The sequence below is a fragment of the Pipistrellus hanaki genome, assembly GCF_964339955.1.
Source record: "Pipistrellus hanaki genome assembly, chromosome: 18".
Taxonomy (NCBI): Eukaryota; Metazoa; Chordata; class Mammalia; order Chiroptera; family Vespertilionidae; genus Pipistrellus; species Pipistrellus hanaki.
Genome location: NC_140520.1, coordinates 10,017,759 through 10,039,459, shown reverse-complemented (window position 1 = coordinate 10,039,459; position 21,701 = coordinate 10,017,759). Strand labels below are relative to the sequence as shown.

At 41.3% G+C, this 21,701-nt stretch overlaps 2 protein-coding genes across 3 annotated transcripts in view; both read left to right on the top strand.

The window, feature by feature from the left end:
- The first annotated feature begins 783 nt into the window (after positions 1-783).
- The window catches only part of MAN1A2 (mannosidase alpha class 1A member 2), a 61,572-nt gene continuing 40,654 nt past the window's right edge, over positions 784-21,701 (top strand). The window contains exons 1-3 of one of the 2 annotated variants that reach the window (XM_084866396.1): positions 784-2,097; positions 12,084-12,339; positions 16,932-17,028. In XM_084866396.1, coding sequence (XP_084722522.1) covers positions 1,796-2,097; positions 12,084-12,339; positions 16,932-17,028 — 655 coding nt within the window. In that variant the 5' untranslated portion in view covers positions 784-1,795. The remainder of the gene's footprint in view (positions 2,098-12,083; positions 12,340-16,931; positions 17,029-21,701) is intronic. The other variant, XM_084866397.1, reaches the window with a different exon arrangement.
- Positions 18,671-19,850, top strand: LOC311612970 (ADP-ribose glycohydrolase MACROD1-like). The gene has a single exon (XM_084866404.1). It carries the CDS (start codon positions 18,740-18,742, stop codon positions 19,712-19,714), a length of 975 nt encoding a protein of 324 aa, XP_084722530.1. The 5' UTR covers positions 18,671-18,739; the 3' UTR covers positions 19,715-19,850.

Here is a 21,701-nt window from a genome sequence, read left to right as displayed (position 1 = left end):
CCAGGAGAAGGCTGCTGTCCCAGATTCCTCCGAAAGGAAGCCCAATGGAAAGGGCAAGGTGGCCATTTTATTTTTAACACGGAGCCTGGCACAAGGGCTGGTGCTCAACATCGAGGCCTCGGGTGCCCAGCTCCGTGCCCACGGGCCGCGTGGAGGAAGTTGGGAACCCCTGGTCCCTAACCAGGACATGAGTTCTAGTGACGGGGAGACCTTGGTGGCCTGAACCCCAATGCCAGTGACACCCCACTCCGCGGCGGCGAGCCCCCCGCGACCCGGCCTCCTCTCCTCGCCCCAGCGCCGGGGCCTCTCCCCGACCCGATGGCCGCGCGCTCGGCACCGGCGCCGGCGAAGTTACCGGAGAGGCGCCGGCGGGCGGGCGGGCGGACGGGCGGACGGCTTCCCTCGCGGGTCCACGCGGCGGCAGCGGCGGCGGGAGCTTCCGGGGGCGCGGGCGCCGCAGCGGCGCGGGGCCGGAGCGCGGCGGGCGGGGCGGGAGCGTGCGCGCGCACCGCGCCCTCGCCGCCCGGGGACGCCCACTCGCGAGGCCCGGGCAGCGAGGCCGGTGCGCGCCCCCCGCCCCCCGCCCGGCCCCACTCCCGCGAGTGCCCAACGGGTGCGGGCCCCGCGGCGCGGCGCTCTCCGTCCGGCAGAGGCGGCGGGGCCCGGGCACGCGCGCAGCCCCGCACCGCGCCGACGCCCCGCCCCTCCCGCCGCCGCCACGGAGGAGGCCCTCCAGGCGGCCCGGCCGACCTCCCCGCCCGCCCCGGGCGCCGCCGCCGCCTCGGAGCCGAGCGAGGAATGAGCAGGCGCCGGCCCCGCGCGCTCGGATTGAGGGCCCGCGGCTCGGCTTCTCCTTCTCCTCCCGCCGCGGGGCCGCGGGGGCTCCTCGGTGTGCGCGTCCGGGCGCGGCGGGCGCGGCGGCGGCCGGGTTAGCTCCGCCGGCAGCGGGAGGAAGAGGAGGAGGAGGAGGAGGAGCCGGCGGGCGGCCCGCGCTCCCTCCCTCCCCGCGCTCACGCCCGGGCTCCTCAGTGGCCGCCCGAGGAGGAAGTTCCGCTCCTGACAGAGCCGCGCGGCGGCGACAGCGGCTACGCGGCGGCGGCGGCGGCGGCCGGGAGGCGCTGGGGCTCGGGGCGCGGATGCCCTTCGCGCCGGCCGGCCGGTGGGCAGCGTCGAGCTCTCTCTCCCCGGAGCCGGGGCCGCGTCGGGAGGCGCGGGCGCCCGAGACCTGCCGCCGCCTCTCCGGCTCCCGGGCTCCCGGGCTCCCCGGCTTCCCGGCGGGAGACCGTCCTCCCCGGTGGCCGCCGACTTCCGAGGAGACCCTGCTTTTCCCGGCGGCGCCCGAGGAGGCGAAGGGGACCCCCTTTCCAACTCCGCGGGGCTTGGCCGCCTTCGGGGGCGGGAGGCCCCGCCGGAGCATCCCCGGGCGCCGGCATGGAAGCGCCCGCCGCCGCCTGGCATCCTCTCTGCGGCGGCGCTGCTCGCCGGGGCCACCCCGAGGCATGAGGAGGACGCCGGCGGGAACCCCGAGGAGGTCCTGAACCCCCATGGCCAAGGGGCTACCCCAGGACGTCAGCGGGTGATCGTGTGTTTGTTTGTTTTTTTTTGGGGGGGGGGCGCCCATGTTTCTGAATGTTTTTGGGGCAAGCGTGAAGAGGTTGCCCTGTTTAAAGAAAAAAAAAAAAGCACAACGATCCTGGGCGAGGAGAGAATCTGAATTCCCCCCGTTCTTGTCAGGATTCGGAAGGTGGAGATGAGGACTTTATAAAGCATTTTTTTTTGCCCGAGAGCGTGAACGATGACCGCCCCGGCCCTGCTGCCGCTGTCCGGACGCAGGATTCCGCCTCTGAACTTGGGGCCGCCCTCCTTCCCGCACCACAGGGCCACCTTGAGACTCTCCGAGAAGTTTATCCTCCTCCTCATCCTAAGTGCCTTCATCACCCTGTGTTTTGGGGCCTTCTTCTTCCTCCCGGACTCTTCGAAACACAAACGCTTCGACCTGGGTCTGGAGGACGTGCTGATCCCTCACGTCAATGCCAACAAAGGGGCCAGAGACCCCGGAGGCTTCCTGATTCACGGGCCCGACGAGCCCAGACACAGGTTTGTTCCTTTCAGAGGTGGTGGTGGTGACACTTGGCAGGGCGAGATATGATTTATTGCATCAGATCGGTCGTGGTTGTTTTTTGTTTTGTTTTTTTAAACCTTTTTTCAGTAAGATGTCATTTTCCCTGAGTTGTGTGACTTGTTATTCCAAAACTGGTTTAGTAGAACCACAGACTGAAAAGGGCCCCTAGAGCCCGGCTCCTTCGTTTTACACAGGAGGAGCATGTGTGTCCAGAGGTAACCTAAAGGAATCGTGGCATATGTTGTGTCTTCATTTTTTTAAGAATGGGCTGCATTCCGTCACTGTGCCCCCCGGTGAGATAGATATATTGGATCCTGACAGCTTCTGTGGGTTTGTCCTCTCCTGAAGGGCTCTCGTTCTCTGACTTTGTAATGAAAACTTGGTAGTAAATCTTAGTTTTTTAGGAAGACAAAGATGGGCAGAATATACCTGTTATTTAATATATATATGTATAGGTGTATATATGTCTATTTATATACACACACATATATACATAATACATACATATATATGTATATATATATGTGTATATATTGATCTGAAAGAAGAGAGAGGGAGAGAGAAACAACCATGATGAAAGAGAATCATTGACCAGAGGTTGCCTCCTGCTGAGGTTCCAGCCTGCAACCCCAGCATGTGCCCTGTCAGGACATGGAACTGTGACCTCCTGGTTCATAGGTTGACACTCAACTATGGGGCCAGCTTGGCCTGGCATCATTTCTTAACATGCAAGAATATTCTGATTATCGTTATTTCCAGGGGGTGTCTTTGGGTGCTCTATATGGAATCAGTGAAGTTAAAGATGCCATTGAATCTTGTCGTTTCACTTTGAGAGTCATGTAGACTAGATCTGGCTTATGTTTTAAAATGTAATTTTACCCTAATATATATTTAGTTGAGAGGTGGACTGTGTCAGGTAACTATTAGAAGGTGATCGATTAAAGGGTTCACGTTCATTCAAATAATCAAATCTGAAGTTACCTCTTGGGAGACTTTGGCCAAATTGGCATAACATGGGAGCTTTAACTACCGTCTCTTTAAATCATTTATGTAGTTTGTATCAAAAGAAGAGTTTGAGAAAGTACTTACTTTTCTCAAACCTACATTTTAAAAAATTTATTTATTTATTTATTTATTTATTTTTTAGCTTACTAAATCTTTCCCTTCTTTTCTTACAATAGTTTTTCAGTGTGCAATAAGAATCATATGCTTGAGTTGTTCTCGGCTGGCGTTATTTTGACTTTTTATCAAGCATAAAGTTTTTGAGAAAGCATAGGTTCAGATGTGAGCCTGAGTTAAATACTTGGGAAAACGCACTGTTGTAGTGAGAGCGGGGTTTTCCTTTTCTCAATCTTGTTCATTTATTATTTGCTTGCTGCTTCTTTGACTTTTGGCTGAACCTTATGGAGTAGTTACTTCTAAAATTGTTTCATGCCATTATTTTGTAATCAAATTAATTTGGAACTTTTGCCATCATTTTTAACTTCTGTACTCTTTTGTATTTATTTCTTTTATTTTGCTTTTGCTCTATGCGAATTTGAAGGGAAAAAAAATTTAAGAAATCATTTTATAAATGGCTAGAATTTCTTTATTGCAGTAGACTCCACCAAGCCCTACCTCCTCCCCCCCCCCCTCCCCCTTTTTTCCATGGTTCTGCTTTTTGTGGTTTCAGTTACCTGAAGTCACCCATGGTCAGAAAACATTAAATGGGGAATTTCAGAAATAAACAATTCGTAAGTTTTAAATTATGTGTCTTCTGAGTAGCATGATGAAATCCCATTCCATCCTGCTCTGTCCCTCCTGGAAAGTGAATCATCCCTTTGTCCAGTGAGTCCACACTGGGTACGCTACCTGTGGTCACTTAGTAGCCCTCTCAGTTATCAGATCCGCTGTCCTGGTATTGCAGTTTGTGTTCAAGTCTCTTGTTTTACATAATAATAGCCCCAAAGCAAAAGAGTAGTGATACTGACAATTCGGATATGCCAAAGAAAAGCCATAACATGCTTTCTTTAAATGAAAAAGTATGTGTGTATAGAGAAAAACAATGTGTATAGGATTTGGCACTAATCATGGTTTTAGGCAGCCTCTGGGGGTCTTGGAATGTTATCTCCAGCGGAGAAGGGAAGACTACTGCATATGATCATTTATATAATGATATCTGTACCAATTTAAAAAGTAAATGAATGAAATGTTATATACATTCTTGTTTTTCATAAGTTTAAGAGTAAACTTTATATACTAGCCTGAAGGTAATAGGTATATTTATAGAAGTATTTCCAGGTGTCACTTTTGAGCCTGGTTAACAATTAACATCACTTAATTTATCTAAGACTATAGGATAGTAGGATAGATCTTGTGAAAAACAAGTGTCCTTTAGTAATTCAGGCCTCAGACCTTGTGAAATTTTCTTTGATTTAAGACTGTAATTTCCTAACGTTAACGTTGAGAGATGTCTTTGACAGTGTTCTCTTTTGTTCTTCCTATCTTAACGAGAACTTTGGAGACAAGTTATATCGTTTTTTCACAAAAGGATATGAAGTATTCTGGAGAATACAAAGAATATGTGTGCTGTTTTCTTTTTATATTTTTTGACATTTACCTGTCTATAAAATCAACCTTTGTTACTTATGCAGATTTCTTGATGTCTCTTTAGTGATATTGCTGTTATCATTTAAAGAATATTGGTCATATTTATTCAGCAAATGTTTTGAGTAGTTATTATGTGCAAAGCATTATACGAAGTATTGGGGATTATTGGAGAATAATGTAGATGATTAATTTTGACTCCAACACGACTGAAACATTTAAATCTTAGATTCAGATCTCAACATCATTCTTAAAGAACATATTATCTTCGGAGTCAGATTCTAGGGATTCTTCTTATTTCAGTGAGGCTCTGGTGCCTGCTTTTAGGTCATGGCATTTTTCAAGAGTTGAGATAACTTGTACTGTTTTATCTTTCATCCTCCCTGCCCTACCTCTTCAACCCCCCCTCCCCCCAACCCCTGCCCCATAAGCATTTATGCCATTAACTTACGCATTTCTGGCATGTGGACTAGGCTATCTGGATATAAGGTGCAGCTTTTTTCCCCACAAGGAACTAGACCCTGGCATCTGCTAATCATTGTGCTAAATTGAGATCTGGCACAATTTTATGTATTTATGTATCTAAAATTATTTCTGTGTAGCTATATGGTTATGTTTGTTACGTTTATAAAGTAATATGTGCATACGTTAACCCTTCAATACTTGGCAGTAAGGTGGTATCTGATATGAAGTTTGTGTTTGGTGTATATCTGTTATGCATATTATAGTAAATGCGAATTATTTTCCCATTAATTTGTAATGCCATTATAAAACATTTTCTTTTTCATGACCTAGATTATTTTCTCTGTACTTAGAAAGATTGGAAAAACCTAGGGTGTGGTGAGCAGGGAACAGCTGGTTCATCCTTTGCTTAGCCTGTTGGTGTAAGTCTAAATTAATAGAATTCTTGTGAAGAACAATTTAGTAATATTAGCTCATTTAAAGTACATATTCTTTGATCCAGTAGTTTTTCTAAGAACTTATTCTTGGTAAATCTTCACATCAGTGCACAAAGTAATGTACAAGAATGTTCCCTGAAGCCAAAACATGACATATTGTAAATGATCCAAATGTCTGTCAACAGGGGATTAGTTAACTAAATGATAATATATCACTATATGTGCAAAGTTCTTTTCTTTTTTAACCCCCCATGAATTTTTCTGGCTATTCTGAAAAACACATGCTATTTTAATCTCATAATTATATAATAGTATGTTCTGGTATCTAGTATATATTTTCTATACCAGCTTTGTTTTTTAATTTTATTTTATTTTTAAAAAAATATATTTTATTGATTTTTTACAGAGAGGAAGAGAGAGGGATAGAGAGTTATCAATCAGCTGTCTCCTGCACACCCCCTATTGGGGATGTGCCCGCAACCAAGGTACATGCCCTTGCCCGGAATCGAACCTGGGACCCTTGAGTCCGCAGGCCAACGCTCTATCCACTGATCCAAACCGGTTTCGGCTAGCCTTTTTTTTTAAAAAGTTATAAGCATAGATAAAAATTTTAACAGATATATTAATATCATATTAATTACTTTAAATCTGAAAATTTCAGCTGAAGATTACCTTTCTTGAGGTAAACCTCAGAGTTTGACATTACATGGTTTTATGTTTCTACAGCATATATATTGATATAAATTACAAATATATATATTGTTTTGCATGTTCTTAAACATATATAATTCTGTAAGTTTTTTTTCTTTTTGCTCAAGTTTTTTTTTAAGGATTTATGTATATTAATATATTGGGCTGTGGTTCAATTATCTACTATAGGTATAGATGCTTAAACTTCAAATTATTTCTACATTCCCCTGTTAATAAATATTTAGGTTAAGTCCATATTTTTGCTACAAAAACATTCTCATACATGTGTTCTTGTGTGCCCCCCGCCCCCCTGAATTTTTCCTCCGGGATAAAAGCTTAGTAATAAACTATTAAGTTGTAAAGTATGTGCATTATTGACTCTAAATTTTGTTGCTCAATTAGTCTGTACAGTAGTTGTACCAATTTGTACACCTACGTTTTTGCAAACCAAGATATTGTGTACTTAAAAAATCTTTACCAATCTGATGCCAATTTTAGTTTTTATTACTCTCATTACTGAGTGAGGTGGAATATTTTTTAAAACATATTTATTAGTTATTTGGGTTTCCTAGCCTTTGTTTACTCACATTTTTTTTGGCCTGTTTTTTCTTACGGTTTATTTTCTTAAAATTTTCTTAAAATTCATTTGTAGGAATTATTTATACATCCTGATAAATTCTTAGGTAGGTGCATTACATGTATCTTCTTGCAATGGGTGTCTTATTTTTATACTTTGTTTATAGTATCTTTAGTTTTACAGACATGTCACATTTTAATAAAATTGAAAGTGTCAATATTTTCCTTTATGGTATTACTAGGGGCTCAATGCACGAAATTCAGGCACTGGGGCTGCGCAGAGAGGAATGTTCCTCAGTCCAGCCTGCACCCTCTCTAATCTGGGACCCCTCGGGGGATGTCTGACTGCCAGTTTAGGCCCTGTGAGATTGAGCCTAAATCGGCAGTCAGACATCCCTCTCACAATTTGGGAATGCTGGCTTCCAACTGCTCCGCTGCTGGCCCGATTGCCCCCAACTGCCCTCTCCTGCCAACCCAGTCACCCTCAACTGCCCTCCCCTGCCAGCCCGGTCATTCCCAACTGCCCTCCCCTGCTGGCCTGGTTGCCCACAACTGCCCTCCCCTGCTAGCCTGATCGCCCACAACTACACACCCTTGCTGGCTATCTTGTAGTGGCCATCTTTAACCACATGGGGGTGGCCATCTTGTGCAAGGGTGTGAGGGTCAATTTGCATATTAATTACCTGTTTAATATATAGGATTGCTTTTGGGATTTGGCTTAGGGCAGTGGTTTTCAACCTTCCTAATGCCACCACCTTTTAATACAGTTCCTCATGTTGTGGTGACCCCCAACCATAAAATTATTTTCATTGCTACTTCATAACAGTAATTTTGCTACTGTTATGAATCGTTATGTAAATATCTGTGTTTCCCAATGGTCTTAGGTGAACTCTGTGAAAGGGTCATTCGACCCCCAAAGGAGTTGTGACCCACAGGTTGAGAACCGCTGTCTTAGAGAATGCTTTTCTACCCTGAAGTTATAGTCTCCTTGTTTTTAATTTTGGTAGTTTTAAATTTTTGTTTTTCACAGCTTGGTTTTGATTTTGGTGTATGATGAGGTTAGGATTGAATTGATAATGTTTTACACTGGTATCCACTTGTTCCCATGCTCCTTATTGAAGAGTCTGTACTTTCCCATAGATTTGTAAGGTCATTTCTGCTGTATAACATTTTTTTATTTGTTCATAGGTTTGATTCTAATAAGAATTCTAATAAGAATCAAACCTATGTGTTGAACTAATAGGAAACCAGCTGATAAAACAAAAGACAGAGGTAATTTGCTGAGTCTAAGCTCTGGCATCATGAAGTAGAGTATGGAAGAGCGGAATTAGAATTGAGAATTTTGGTTTACTTACTGTATGACCCTCTTGTTTTTAGCGCATTGACTTGAAGGAGAGGAATCTTAGATACATATAGTAGAAACCAGCTGTAATGCATGTAAAATAGGAATTTATTGGAAAGATACTGGTTGGCTTTCAGAATTGACATAAGATCTGGAGAACTAGGTTTAGAAGATATTCGGGCATTAAAGGAAGGCAGGTATGCAGAACCATGGTGAAGGTTAAGGAACAGTTAGTGTACCATTGTTGGTGCGCACACATATATGCACATCATTTATGCTATTTTACTTTGGTCTTGTTTGTTTTTGGGTCATAGTTGTAGTTCGCTGGTTATGGCTTCGCTGCCTCTGGTCACTAGATTCCTCTGCTTTCTGAGTGACTTCTAAAATTGAGTTATTGTTCCTTTATGCCACTTGCTCCAGATCTGTAGTTTCAGCCAGAGCATCTGATTTCCTAGGTGTAGATCACAGGGCCGTCCTTGTCTTGATGTTAGACAATAGAAAGATAAAGTACCCAGAACCATTTGACTTCTATAGGAAGAGAAGGGGTTCTACTACCGTGTTTTCCCGAAAATAAGACATCCTCTGAAAATAAGACCTATCGCATGGAAAGATAAGACATCCCCTGAAAATAAGACCTAGTGCAACTTTGGGAGAAAAAATTAATATAAGACACTGTCTTATTTTCGGGGAAATGGTACTAATATACTGGTGAATTTCTGAATTTAGATAGGAGATTACATATTAACATCTTAAGAAATGTAAACTGCAAAGAACCCTAAGTTGTATTATTGCAGTGATGAAGATCTGAGTTGTGCTGTACTATTTAGAAATGTAAATATAGTCTTCTTAGACTGTATATTTTAGCACTTTCTGTGCAGTGGTTTAAAATGGGCCAGGTACTGCTTACCCTTCTCCTCCCCCCCACCCCCCAATAATATAAATTCATGGGTGTCACACAGACCTGCTGAATTGGAATCTGTATTTTTAACAAAGGCTCAAGAAACTTTTAAGTAGTCATGCCCACATCAGTTGGGAACTGTTGTGCTGTAAGCTCCATGTTATTTCCAAAATGCAAAAGTTATAAAAGAGCATGAGGTACTATATAACAAAATGAAAAATTTCCATTCTCTTATTTTTCTGCTTATCTCTTTCCTTGACCCTGTTTATATTTTTGTCCATCTTGATACTAAGTTCTTAATTCTATTTTTTAAATTTTCTCTCTCTGCTAGTTTTTCACTGGTATGTCTCCCGACTTTCTCCCTTTTTCCCTCCCCACCCCCCCCTTTTTTTATGTGTCTACTGATTGCTGTTTTCTCTGTTTTCATTGGTCCTGAAGTTGTAACTTTCTTTCTAGGTTCCCTCTTCCTCCATTGTGTAAAGTGTTAGCTATTTGGCATCCAGAGCTCATACCAAGTTATATTTATCCTGTTCTTTGGGCAGATAAATATGAGTCTCACAGATCATTGCTGTCTTTCAATGGTAGGAGTAGGAATCAACTGTCTGGGTTTGGTGGATGAAACTTTAAGTTTCATGTTTAAAGCTTGGAGGGTATTTATTTTTTTAATTTAATAAATCTTTATTGTTCAGATTCTTATAATTGTTTCTCCTTTTTCCCTCCATAGCTCCCCTTCACCTGGTTCCCACTCTACCCTCTGCCCTTACCTCTCCCACACTGTCCTCATCCATAGGTGTACAATTTTTGTCCAGTCTCTTCCCGTACCCCATTACCCCTGATGAGAATTATCAATCCACTCCCATTCTGTGCGCCTGATTCTATTATATTCACCAGTTTATTCTGTTCCTCAGATTTTAATTCACTTGATTTTCAGATTCACTTGTTGATAGATATATATTTGTTGTTCATAATTTTTATCTTTACTTTTTTCTTCTTCCTCTCAAAGAATACCTTTCAGCATTTCATATATGTAATACTGGTTTGGTGATGATGAACTTCTTTAGCTTTTTCTTATCGGTGAAACTCTTGATCTGATCTTCAATTCTGAATAACTTTGCTGGGTAGAGGTTGTAGGTTCTTGCTATTCATCACTTTGAATATTTCTTGCCACTCCCATCTGGCCTGCATATTTTCTGTTGAGAAATCAGCTGATAGTCATATGGGTGCTCCCTTGTAGGTAATTCACTGTTTTTCTCTTGCTGCTTTCAAGATTCTCTTTGTCTTTTGCCCTTGGCATTTTAATTATGATGCATATTGGTGTGGTCCTATTTGGATTCCTTTTGTTTGGGGTTCTGTGCACTTCCTGGACTTGTAAGTCTTTCTTTCACCAGGCGGGGGAAGTTTTCAGTCATTATTTCTTCAAATAGGTTTTCAGTATTTTGCTCTCTTCTTCTGGCACTCCCATAATTCTGATGTTGGTATGCTTGAAGTTGTCCCAGAGGCTTCTTACACTATCTTTAACTTTTTGGATTATTTTTTCTTTTCCGGTTGAGTGTTTTTTGCTTCTTTGTATTTCAAATCTTTGACTTTATTCTTGCGTTCCTCTAGTCTGCTGTTGGGTCTCTGTATAATATATTTTTATTTCAGTCAGTGTATGTTTAATTTCTAGTTGGTCCTTTTTCATATCCTTGAGGGTCTCATTAAATTTATCGACCTTTTCTAGGAAATTCTTGAAAAACCTTATAACCGTGGTTTTGAACTCTATATCCAGTCTTTGTCTTCCTCCATTTCTTTCATTTGTGATCTGTTTCCTTGTCTCCTGATTTCACTGCTTCCCTGAGTTGGTAGGGTGGCTTTGTGTGCTAGGTGTCCTATATGGTCCAATGGGTCAGCCTCCCAGTTACCTGAGGTGGACACTCTTGGTGCATCCCTTTGTGGACTGTGTACAATCTTGTTGTAGTTAAGTCTTTATTGTTGTTGGTGTCACTGGGAGGAATTGACCCCCAGGCCAATTGGCTGTGAGGTCCCGCTGTGTCTGTAATGGAAGAATTGCTGTGCTGGAGACATGCTTACGGGGCAGGACTTGTTTCAGTGGGGCTTTGGTGCTCACTGAGTCTGCCTCTTGAATGTGTCCCTTATGAGAGTAGTTGAAATCTGGTGTCATCTCACACAGACTAATAGATACACTAGCTTCTGGATCTCCAATGGGGGGCAGGTCAGCTACTGTCTGAGGCCACCCAGCAGGAGCTACAGGGAGAACTACAGTTTTCTCCTCTTTGCTTGGGGTTTGAAGGTTTTGGAGCTGTCTGACCGGAGCTGCAATTTGTTTGGTTAAGCTGCAATATGGCAGGCCATTTATATGCAAAAGCTGCTGCATGGAGCCTGGGTAGGTTAGTAGATTGTACAGGGCGGAGTCTCAGGGCATCGCTAGGCTAGGGTGTGGCAAACAGTGATGGCTGCCAGTTAGCCTTCTCTGCGTTTTTAAGTCCCGGCATCCTGCGCCCCAGCGCAGTACACAATGATTGCTGGGCGTACCTCTGCAAGAAAGTCACCTTCACCTTCTGACCCAATGGCCGACAGTTCAGCTCCTCCCCGTAGGAGTTTGAGTCCCCAGCATCTCCCCAGAAACTGGATTTCAGAGTAATTGGAAGCTTGTCTCACTTCATTCGGAAAAAAGCAGCACATCTAATTGTCCGCCAACCAGCCTGATTTGCGTGCCTCCATACCTCAGCTTTTCAGTGCTTGTGCATGTCTCAGTGCTCTTTTCTCTTTCCTTCTATTTGTAAAACTTCCACTCAGCCAGTTTTCCCGTGGTTCTGGGTGATAGACGTTTTGTCTTTTAGTTGTAGTTTTGAAATTGTTGTGTGAGGCGGCAGTTTAGGTGTTTACCTATGACACCATCTTCGTTTATCCAAAGCTTGGAGGTTTTAAGGGTCATCCTAAGCAGTCTTTTTTTCTCTCCTCTTCTTACAGGGAAGAAGAGGAACGTTTGAGGAATAAAATTCGAGCTGATCATGAGAAGGCCCTGGAAGAAGCAAAAGAAAAATTAAAAAAGTCGAGAGAGGAAATACGAGCAGAAATTCAGACAGAGAAAAATAAGGTAGTCCAAGATATAAAGATGAAAGAGAAAAAGCCACTACCACCAGTTCCTATACCAAAACTTTCAGGAATAAATGGTGGAGATCCAGAAGATAATGACATAAGAATGAAAAGGGAAAAAATTAAAGAGGTAATAATAAGCCTAGACTTATGATATCAAGTGGTTATAGACACATATTTGGACACATGCACACCATTGATGCTATTTTACTTGGGTCTTATTTGTTTTTGGGTCATTTTTGTAGTTCATTTTCCAAGTTGACAGTAAAGGCTAGAACTCCCTATTAATATGTGTTATAATGTAAGTATTGGTCACTTAAAATTTTGCTATAATGTTTGGATGATTACATTTTTCTCTCTGTGTTCAGAAATCTTTTGATAGCATTTTATAAATAATGTAGAATAGATTTATAAATAAGTTATCACTGAATAAGAAATATCTTTAGTGTTAAGTTATAAGGGACTCTGCTGTATACTGTGCATATCTCCTCACAAACATGCTTCTGAAGAGTTAGCTTTATAACTGTCATTTTTTTAAAAATTATATTTTTATTGGTTTCAGAGAGGAAGGGAAAGGGAGAAAGAGAGAGAAACATCAATGATGAGAGAGAACCACTGATCAGCTGCTTCCTGCATACCCCACACCAGAGATTTGAGCTGGCAACCCAAACATGTGCCCCGACCAGAACTGAGCAGTGACCTCCTGGTTCAGGTTGACGCTCAGTCACTGAGCCATGCCCATTGGGCATATCTGTCATCTTTTAGGGAACATGTCATGAAACCCCATAATTTTACAACAGATTAAGAACACATTCCTTCCAAAGAGTCTCAATGGACTGAAGAATGGGGAGGGATTGATCTCAGAATTCTTTATACTTATTTAGTCACAGAAGTCTTTCAGTTTGTTATTTTAGGAATGACTTAGAGATAAAGAGAATACCATGGTGTGTTTGTGTGTGTGTGTGTGTGTGTGTGTTTGTGTGTGGGTGTGTGTGTGTGTTTGTGGGGGTGTGTGTAATTTAGTGAATATTTCAGTTGATCTTGGTAAATTAAAACTCCGGCTAATTTCAGGTGGAGTTTGCAGTTGGACTGCCTATGTAGATTTTGTCTGGGTGTAATCACATCAACAGTATTCCAAAGATACTGTTTATCATAAAATAAGATAATAAACTTAGTTCAACTACTCAAATATCTAGATGGATATATTTTAGTAACGAATATGAATGATTTAGCAGGTTCTTAAACTTGATCTTATGAATTATTATAAGACGACCTTGATGGAATCAAAATAGAACTTTACTCTGATTTTACCTCACCTTTGATATTTTGTTTTATGCCCAGATTTTTAAAGCACTTTGTTTGGACAGTGTTCAGGAGACATTGATAGGTAGTTGTTGATTTTGTAAGATGGATGACCTGCTTTTTTTTTTTAGATGTTATTAGATTTTATTGAAATACTGTCTCATGTACATAATAATTCAGATAGATTGCTGTATATTAAGACCACCCAAAGGTTCATTGATTTGCTAGAAGTACGTACAGGACTCGGCAAAGCTCTTGTATTTGTTGTTTCAGTTTATTACAATAAAACTAAAGTTAGTAATAGACAAGGCACATAGGACAGAGTCCAGGAGAGACCCGGTGCAAGCTTCTAGTTGTCCTCTCCGACTGGAGTGATACAAACAGTCCTTGGTTCTCCCAGCAATGATGTGTGGCAGTGTGCATGAAGTATTGCCAACCAGGGACGTTCACCTGAGCCTTTCATTGGAGGTTTGTTATGTGGGCTTGGCTGAGCTTAGTTCTCCGAGCCCTCCAGAGGTCAGGCTAATACCCTGTGGTCCAAGGCCCCTCCCATAAATCACATTGTTAACATAAACTCCGTAATCTCAAAACAGTTTTCTTTTGTCCTCTCAGGTCAGTCCACCTGATTCTTTTGTCCCAGGCAACCACTGATCTGCTTTTAGTAATTCTAGATTAGATTTGCCTTGTCTAGAGTTTCAATCAAATGTAATAATAAAGTCTGTAGTATTTTGTTGCTGGACTTTTGCTCAGCATAATGTTTTTGAGGTTTATCTGTACAGATGCACTAAAGGTAATTTTTTCTTAGTGATGTTTCTTTTTTATTGGATATACCATGGTTATGTGCATTCACCTGTGGAACATTTGTTCAACATTTGTTTCAGGTTTTGGCTGTTATGAATAAAGTTGCTATGAACATTTGTGTGCAAGTCTTGTGTGGGCACATGTTTTAGTTTTAGTTTTCACATTTCAGTTTGTGTTATACTGTGAGTTAATTTTTTTATTATGAGAAGTAAAGGTCTTGCATTATTTTTTTCACTTAGGGCTTTCTAGTTGTTCCAGTTGTTGAAATAATCTTTTCTGATTAAATTATCTTAATGCTTTTGTTCAAAATCAGTTGACAAAATCAGTAGGTGTTGAATGTTTTTCTGGACTCATATCTATTCCATTAATTTATATATTTATCCTGAATGCCAATATGACTCTGTGTTGATTGATTTATAGTAGGTTTTTAAATCAGATAAATCCTTCATTTTTATTCTTTATATAAATTGTTTTGGCCATTCTAGGTCCTTTGCCTTTCTATAATTAACTTTTCTGCGAAAATAAAAGATTGCTGGATTTTGATTGGGATTTTATTGATATGTAAATGAATTTGGAAAAATTGTCATCTTAACAATAGTCTTTCATATCTTTCCACTTTTTAGGTTTTCTGTAATTTTTCTCAGCAGTATTTTGTAATTCTCACTATATTTTGCACATATTTTGTTATATTTATTCCCAAGTATGTTATGTGTTTTGATACTATCATAACATGGAGTTGTTTTAAAATTTCTATTTCTGTTGTTTATTACATAGGAATATATTTTAGTTTAGTTTGCTAAACTTTTATCCTGTTATTTTTCTGAAGTCATTTATTAGTTCTAGTGGCTTTTTAAAAGATTGCTTTGCCGAAACCAGTTTGGATCAGTGGATAGAGCATTGGCCTGCGGACTGAAAGGTCCCAGGTTCGATTCTGGTCAAGGGCATGTACCTTGGTTGCGGACACATCTCCAGCAGAGGGTGTGCAAAGGCAGTTGATCGATGATTCTCTCTCATCGATGTTTCTAACTCTCTATCCCTCTCTCTTCCTCTCTGTAAAAAATCAATAAAATATATTTAAAAAAAAAAAAGATTGCTTAGAATTTTCCTTGTACAGTCATGTCCTTTGTGACTGGAGAAACTTTTATCTTTTTCCTTTTTATGTCTTTAATTCTTTTTCTTCTCCTTACTGCACTCTCAAGGACTGCTAGTACATTTTTGAAAAGTAGTAGTGAGAGTGGACATACTTGATTTTTTTCTCAATTTTAAGGGTTAAGAATTTAGTCTTTTAGCATTAAATATGTTGTTAGAAATTGTTTGTTTTTTTGACAATGCCCTTTATTACATTGAAGATGTTTCCTTGTAGTTATAGTTCATTGACAGTCTTTATCATGAGTGGGTGTTTAATTATGTCAGATGCTTTGTCTACACTTATAAAGATTACCGGAGGATGATTTTCTTTTTATTCTGTTAACATAGTGAATTATATTGATTGGTTTTTGAATGTTAAATTAGTCTTATATTTTTGGGTTAAATTGCATTTGGTCATTATGTCCTCCTATATTGCTAATTTTTAGTTCAGTAGTTTTGCATTTGTGTTTTATATTGGTTTTTAGTTTTCTTGTAATGACCTTGTCTACTTTTGGTGAAGAATAAGGTTGGCTGCAAAAAGCAAGCTGAGAAATGTTTTCGTGAATAGTGTACTGTTAAATAATTTTTATATATACTACAGTCTACTATAATTTTTATATATATATTACAGTCTACTATTAAATAATTCAATTGTTATATAAATAAATACTTTGTTATTGTAATCTGTCTTTTTCTCTCATTACTTAGTTTCTCCATTTTGGGAGAGAGCCTCCATCAGCTCCAGGATTATATATTACTTAGAGTTTGAGATTGCAAAATGAGAGAGGCTTTCTGTCTCCTGTCATCTATAATAATATGTATAAAGGGACTTGAACATCCCTTCTTGAATTATACATATACAATCACTTTGTCTGGGTCAGGAGTAGGTAAACCACAACCTGCGGGCCAAATTTTGCCTTTATTTTTTAAAAGTAAAGTTTAATTGGAACAGGCATGCTCATTGTTTATGTATTTTCAAGGGCTGCTTTTGTGCTACAACAGCATAATTAAGTAGTTGCTATGGAAACTGTATGGACTTCAAAGCCTAAAATACTTATACTTTAAAGAAAGAGTTTGCTGATCTTTGGTCTAAAGATAAGGGGTTCTCTAGTCAAGCTTTGTTAATTGGTTGTGGAATCAGAGCCTCTTGATTGACAGCTCTATCATAATCACAGTGAGGGAAGAGAGCAGTTCCCAAAACGATTGGCAGTTTCTAAAAGCAAAGGATGCGAAACAGACATCTTCCTTCTAAATATAAAAGGACTTGACTATTACACTCAATTTTTCCTTGTGTTGCATAGACCCTGAGATTAAACATTATCATGTGTACTGATACAAATGTTAATAGAATAACGTATTCTGAGTAAGGCTGATTAATGTAGGAAATATATGAGAATATGTAAGGATATAGGAATGGAATCCTTAAGTTATATAAAATACAAAGATAATAGTGTGAATAATGTGCATTGATGGTTTATAACTTTTTCTCAGATGATGAAACATGCCTGGGATAATTATAGGACATATGGATGGGGACATAATGAACTCAGACCTATTGCAAAGAAAGGACACTCTACTAATATATTTGGTAAGTTTACTTTTTCTGATTACTATTTCCATTTTCTATGTCCATTTTTAAAACAAGATTAACTTTTTAAATACTTTTTAAACCCTGAGTATTTCTATGGAATGGGATTATAATTTGAAGCAACACTCATTTTTTCCCCCTCAAGTTTCAGTCAAGATTGGTTATGGTTGCCTTGAAATACACAGATATGTAGTTTGATCTGTCGACTACTAAATCTTTATATCTTTATAAACAGCAATAAGGCTGACTTCCTTTCTTAATGTTTGTGTGTTCACTGGAGTAGTACTTTTTATCTCGTTCAAGAACTTTTTCTTTTCATTCACATCTTGCTGATTGGTGCAAAAGGTCTAGCTTTCAGCCTACCTTGGCTTTTAGCATGCCTTCCTCTGTAAGCATTATCATTTCTAGCTTTTAATTTAAATTGAGACATGCTTTTATTTGAATAGTTAGAGGCTATTAATTAGTATAATTTTAAATTGTTGTGGATCAGGGAATAGGGAGGCCTAAGGAGAAGGTGAGAGACGGGGAACAGCTGGTTGATGGAACAGTCAGAACATACACAGCATTTATTAACTTTTTCATCTTATATGGGCACCACAAAATAATTACAAGAGTAACATTAAAAACCACTGATCATCACCATAATAAGAAATTTGAAATATTGTGAGAATAATAAAAATGTGAAGCGAGCAAATGCTGTTGGAAAAATTGGGGCGGATAGACTTGCTTGGCAAAGAGTTGCTAAAAACCTTCAATTTGTAAAAAAAAAAAAACACACACAGAATATCTGTGAAGCACAGTAATACAAAGCTCAATAAAATGAGGGAAGCCTACACATAGAACAATTAACATGCCCAAGGTGATCTGCTTAGTAAATTGAGTGGGTTATGCTGTACACATTCACAGCTACAAAGGAAAAATGAAGAGTGTGAATGGGGAGGAAGTCTGGGAAGAGCTGTGTTCCACGTGAGTTCTCGAACGTTCTGCCTCGCGAGTTCAGTCCACTTGTTAAACTTCTCAGTTCAAAGTTAACTTACTTAACATCTTTTACTTAGTCCAATGATAAGTTTGAGAATTATAAAAATTATTTTTAGAATCTTCACTTCTTTCCACTGTTTTAAATCTTGTTGTGAGGGATATCTTTTAAATAAAAATAGGTGAAAATACTAATGGGGTGACAAGGCTAATCATATACAATGTAGTTGTCTCTACTAATTGTAACACATCACTGCAGTACTTCAGATAGCAGCATATTTCTTTATAAAACTATGGAAGAATTTTTCTAATGTTATAATTCTCTTACAATTTTTATTTTTTGCTTGGATGCTTTCTGTAAAAAAGAAAATAACTGGAAAATTATTTTTTCCTGGGTTTGAAAGATGTTGGGATGGAGAAATAATGGAAAAAATTTTAAATATTATTTAAAATTTAAAATTATAACAAGATGTCAGAGATCTCATTTATATGACATTTAATTTAGCAGAGATCACTTAATGAAATAAGTATATTTCCTCAGCAGAGGTTACAGATGGAAAAGTTCCCATTGCTTTGTAGATGCCACAATGGGAGGCATTAGTGCAGTAAAATCCATTATATTAAACGGTTAATTAAAATTAGATCCTCCAGGAGTGTGTCTGCTGCGGGCCGGCACGCGCCACCTGGTACCGGAAGTCGAAGTGGGCGGGTTCCACTCCTGGCCGACCGACTGCTCATGTCTCTGCGGAGCCAAGTCCCGGGCCCCCTGGCGCAGCTGTGTGTGGCGGGACGGCTGCTTGGCGCCCCACGCCCCTGGCGGGGCACCTTAGCCTGTGCCAGGCAGGCCCGCAGCCGTGCGAGCGGCCCTCCGCCCGCCCCGGACGCCAACGGGCCGCGCACGCGGAGCCCAGCGGGAGTTGGGCCGCGGGAGGCGCTGGCGGTGGGGCGGAGAGCTGGGGTGTGCACCTGGACCCCCCTGGCCTTGGCGGCGAAGGTGGACCCGAACACCACCAGCTGGAGGGAGGCAAAATCCTTTCTGAAGGGCCTGAGCGATAAGCAGCGGGAGGAACATTACTTCTGCCTGGACTTCATCAGGCTGAACAAGATCCCGACCTGGAAGGAGACGGCGAAAGGGTTGGCCCCGAAGGTGGAGGAGACCAAGTACAAGAAGGACGAGCATCTCAACGAGAAGATCTCCCTGTTCCGAGGTGATATCACCAAGCTGGAGGTGGGCGCCATCGTCAACGCCGCCAACAACTCCCTGCTCGGAGGAGGCGGCGTGGACGGTTGCATTCACCGGGCCGCCGGGCCCCTCCTCACCGCCGAGTGCCGAACCCTGAAGCACTGCGAGACGGGGAAGGCCAAGATCACTGGTGGCTATCGGCTGCCCGCTAAGTATGTCATCCACACGGTGGGGCCCATCGTCCGCGGGGCGCCCAGCGCCAGCCAGGCTGCCATGCTCCGCAGCTGCTACCTGAGCAGCCTCGCCTTGCTGCTGGAGCACCAGCTCCGCTCCGCCGCGTTCCCCTGCATCTCCACCGGAGTGTTCGGCTACTCCAGGGAGGCAGCGGCAGAGGTAGTGCTGGTCGCGCTGCGCGAGTGGCTGGAGCAGCACAAGGACAAGGTGGACCGGCTGATCATCTGTGTGTTTCTGAAGAAGGACGAAGACATCTACCTGCAGCGGCTCCCCCACTACTTCCCAGTGGCCTGACCAGGTCTGAGTCGCTGCACACCCTGGCCAGGGCGGAGTCGCCTGGGCCAGCTGGACCTTGTTCCAGCTCTAAGAGGTCGCTGAAGCCTGCAACTGGGCCTGGCCACCCCATCCTGTCCCTCAGCCCCCTGCCCCTCAGAAGCCTCCTAATAAAGACCACCCTTGTTGAAATAAAAATCCTCTCTTCAAGTAAATATCCTGTTAAGTTAAACTCAGTGGTAAAGGGTGAGCCCTTTTAAAGGGTTGAAGTATAAAAGTGTACTGAAAACAAGAGTTGGATATTAATTTTCTAAATTAAAATTTTAGAGAGGAAGGGAGAGAGAAGGAGAAACATAGATTTGTTGTTCCACTTACTTATGCATTCATTGGTTAATTCTTGTATGTGTCTTGACTGGAACCAAAGCGGAAATCTTGGCGTATCAAAACAGTGTTCTAACCAAATGAGCTACTCAGCCAGGGCCTCTGCTTGTTTTTTTAAACCTCCTTTCTCAGAACATTTAATGTATCAACATTTATCAATTGGATACTGGTTTTAGGCAAGGTAGTAGGTAAATCACATTACTTTGTGTAATCATTGCAATAACTATGTAAGGAAACATTGCTGAATTTAAATTCAGAAAATAAATGAGTTTTCATGTAACTCTTAAAATTTATTCCATAGAAGTCAATACAAATCTTTTAAGTGAACAAAAGGGATGTTTGTTAACTGAATGTAATTTTGTTAAATTCTAATGGAGTTTTGACTTCATGTTTTTTTAAAAAATAATAGAATCTTAAAAAAAATGAAAGGCAGTTTTAATTTTTGGTAATTCTGTCAGACTTCTTCAAATGTAAACTTGTAGAACACTGATTGGTTAGGTTGGTAAGTGATGATGGGGCTTGGCAGGTTCAGATTATTGTCAGGAGAGTTCTTGCTAGCTGGCTATGAGGAACACTTAAATTGGTTTCCCGGGCACACTCAGACTTATTTGTGAAATCATAAAAGTTAAAGGGAGTTACAGTGTTGGGAAGGTAGGTTTTACAAAAGAAGCCCTTTCATTCTGGGTTAACTGGGTATAGAAGCAGGATTTCCCCAGTGGTCCTCCATTTCAGAGGGATTATTCTTTCAGTGAATAGTAATTCAGTGTACATTCCCATAAAATGTTTTACCTTTTACCAATTTGACATGAGGTCAGTAATGTGCTTTAGATTATGTAATTTGGTTTGTTGAATAAGACTCTGTTTTCCTTTAGAGCAATAGTCATATACAGATTAATAGTAAAACATCTGTAGTATCTATATAGTTTACTCTGCTGTAGGCTGAATTGTGTCTTTCACAAATATACATGTTGAAGCTCCAACACCCAATATATATTTGGAGATAGAGCCTAATTGGTAGTTAAGCCTAATAAAGGTTAAATGAGGTGGTAAGTGTGGGACCCTAATCACAATAAGGTTAAATTACGTAAGTGTGGGGCCTCTAAAAGAAGAGAAATAAACACGAGCGTGCTCTCCCCATGTACATGCACCAGGGAAAAACCAAGTGAGGACACGGTGAGAAGGTAGACATCTGCAAGCCAAGAAGAAAGCCTTCACCAAAACCTGAAGCCTTGATCTTAGATTTCTAGTCTCCAGAACTATGAGAAAATAAATGTCCGTTGTTTAAGCCTCCTAGTATGATATTTTGTTATGGCTGCCTGAGCAGTCTAATAAACGTACTCTATGCCACAGACTTACTTCAGAGATTTATGTGAATTTGACTTATTAAATACTAACAGTGACCTTATGATACAGGGACTGTTCCTATTTTAGAGATGAGAAAGCCAAAGCACATTTAGGGTCAACTAACTTTTCTTAAGTTACACAATTAGGAAATAATGGGGCCAGGATTTGAATCCAAACATTCTAGTGCTTCAGATCCATGCTTATAACCACTATTCTATACTGCTTCAGGAATCCTTCAAGATAGAAAAAGGTAGTATCGGGACATAGGGAAAATCCAGTGTGA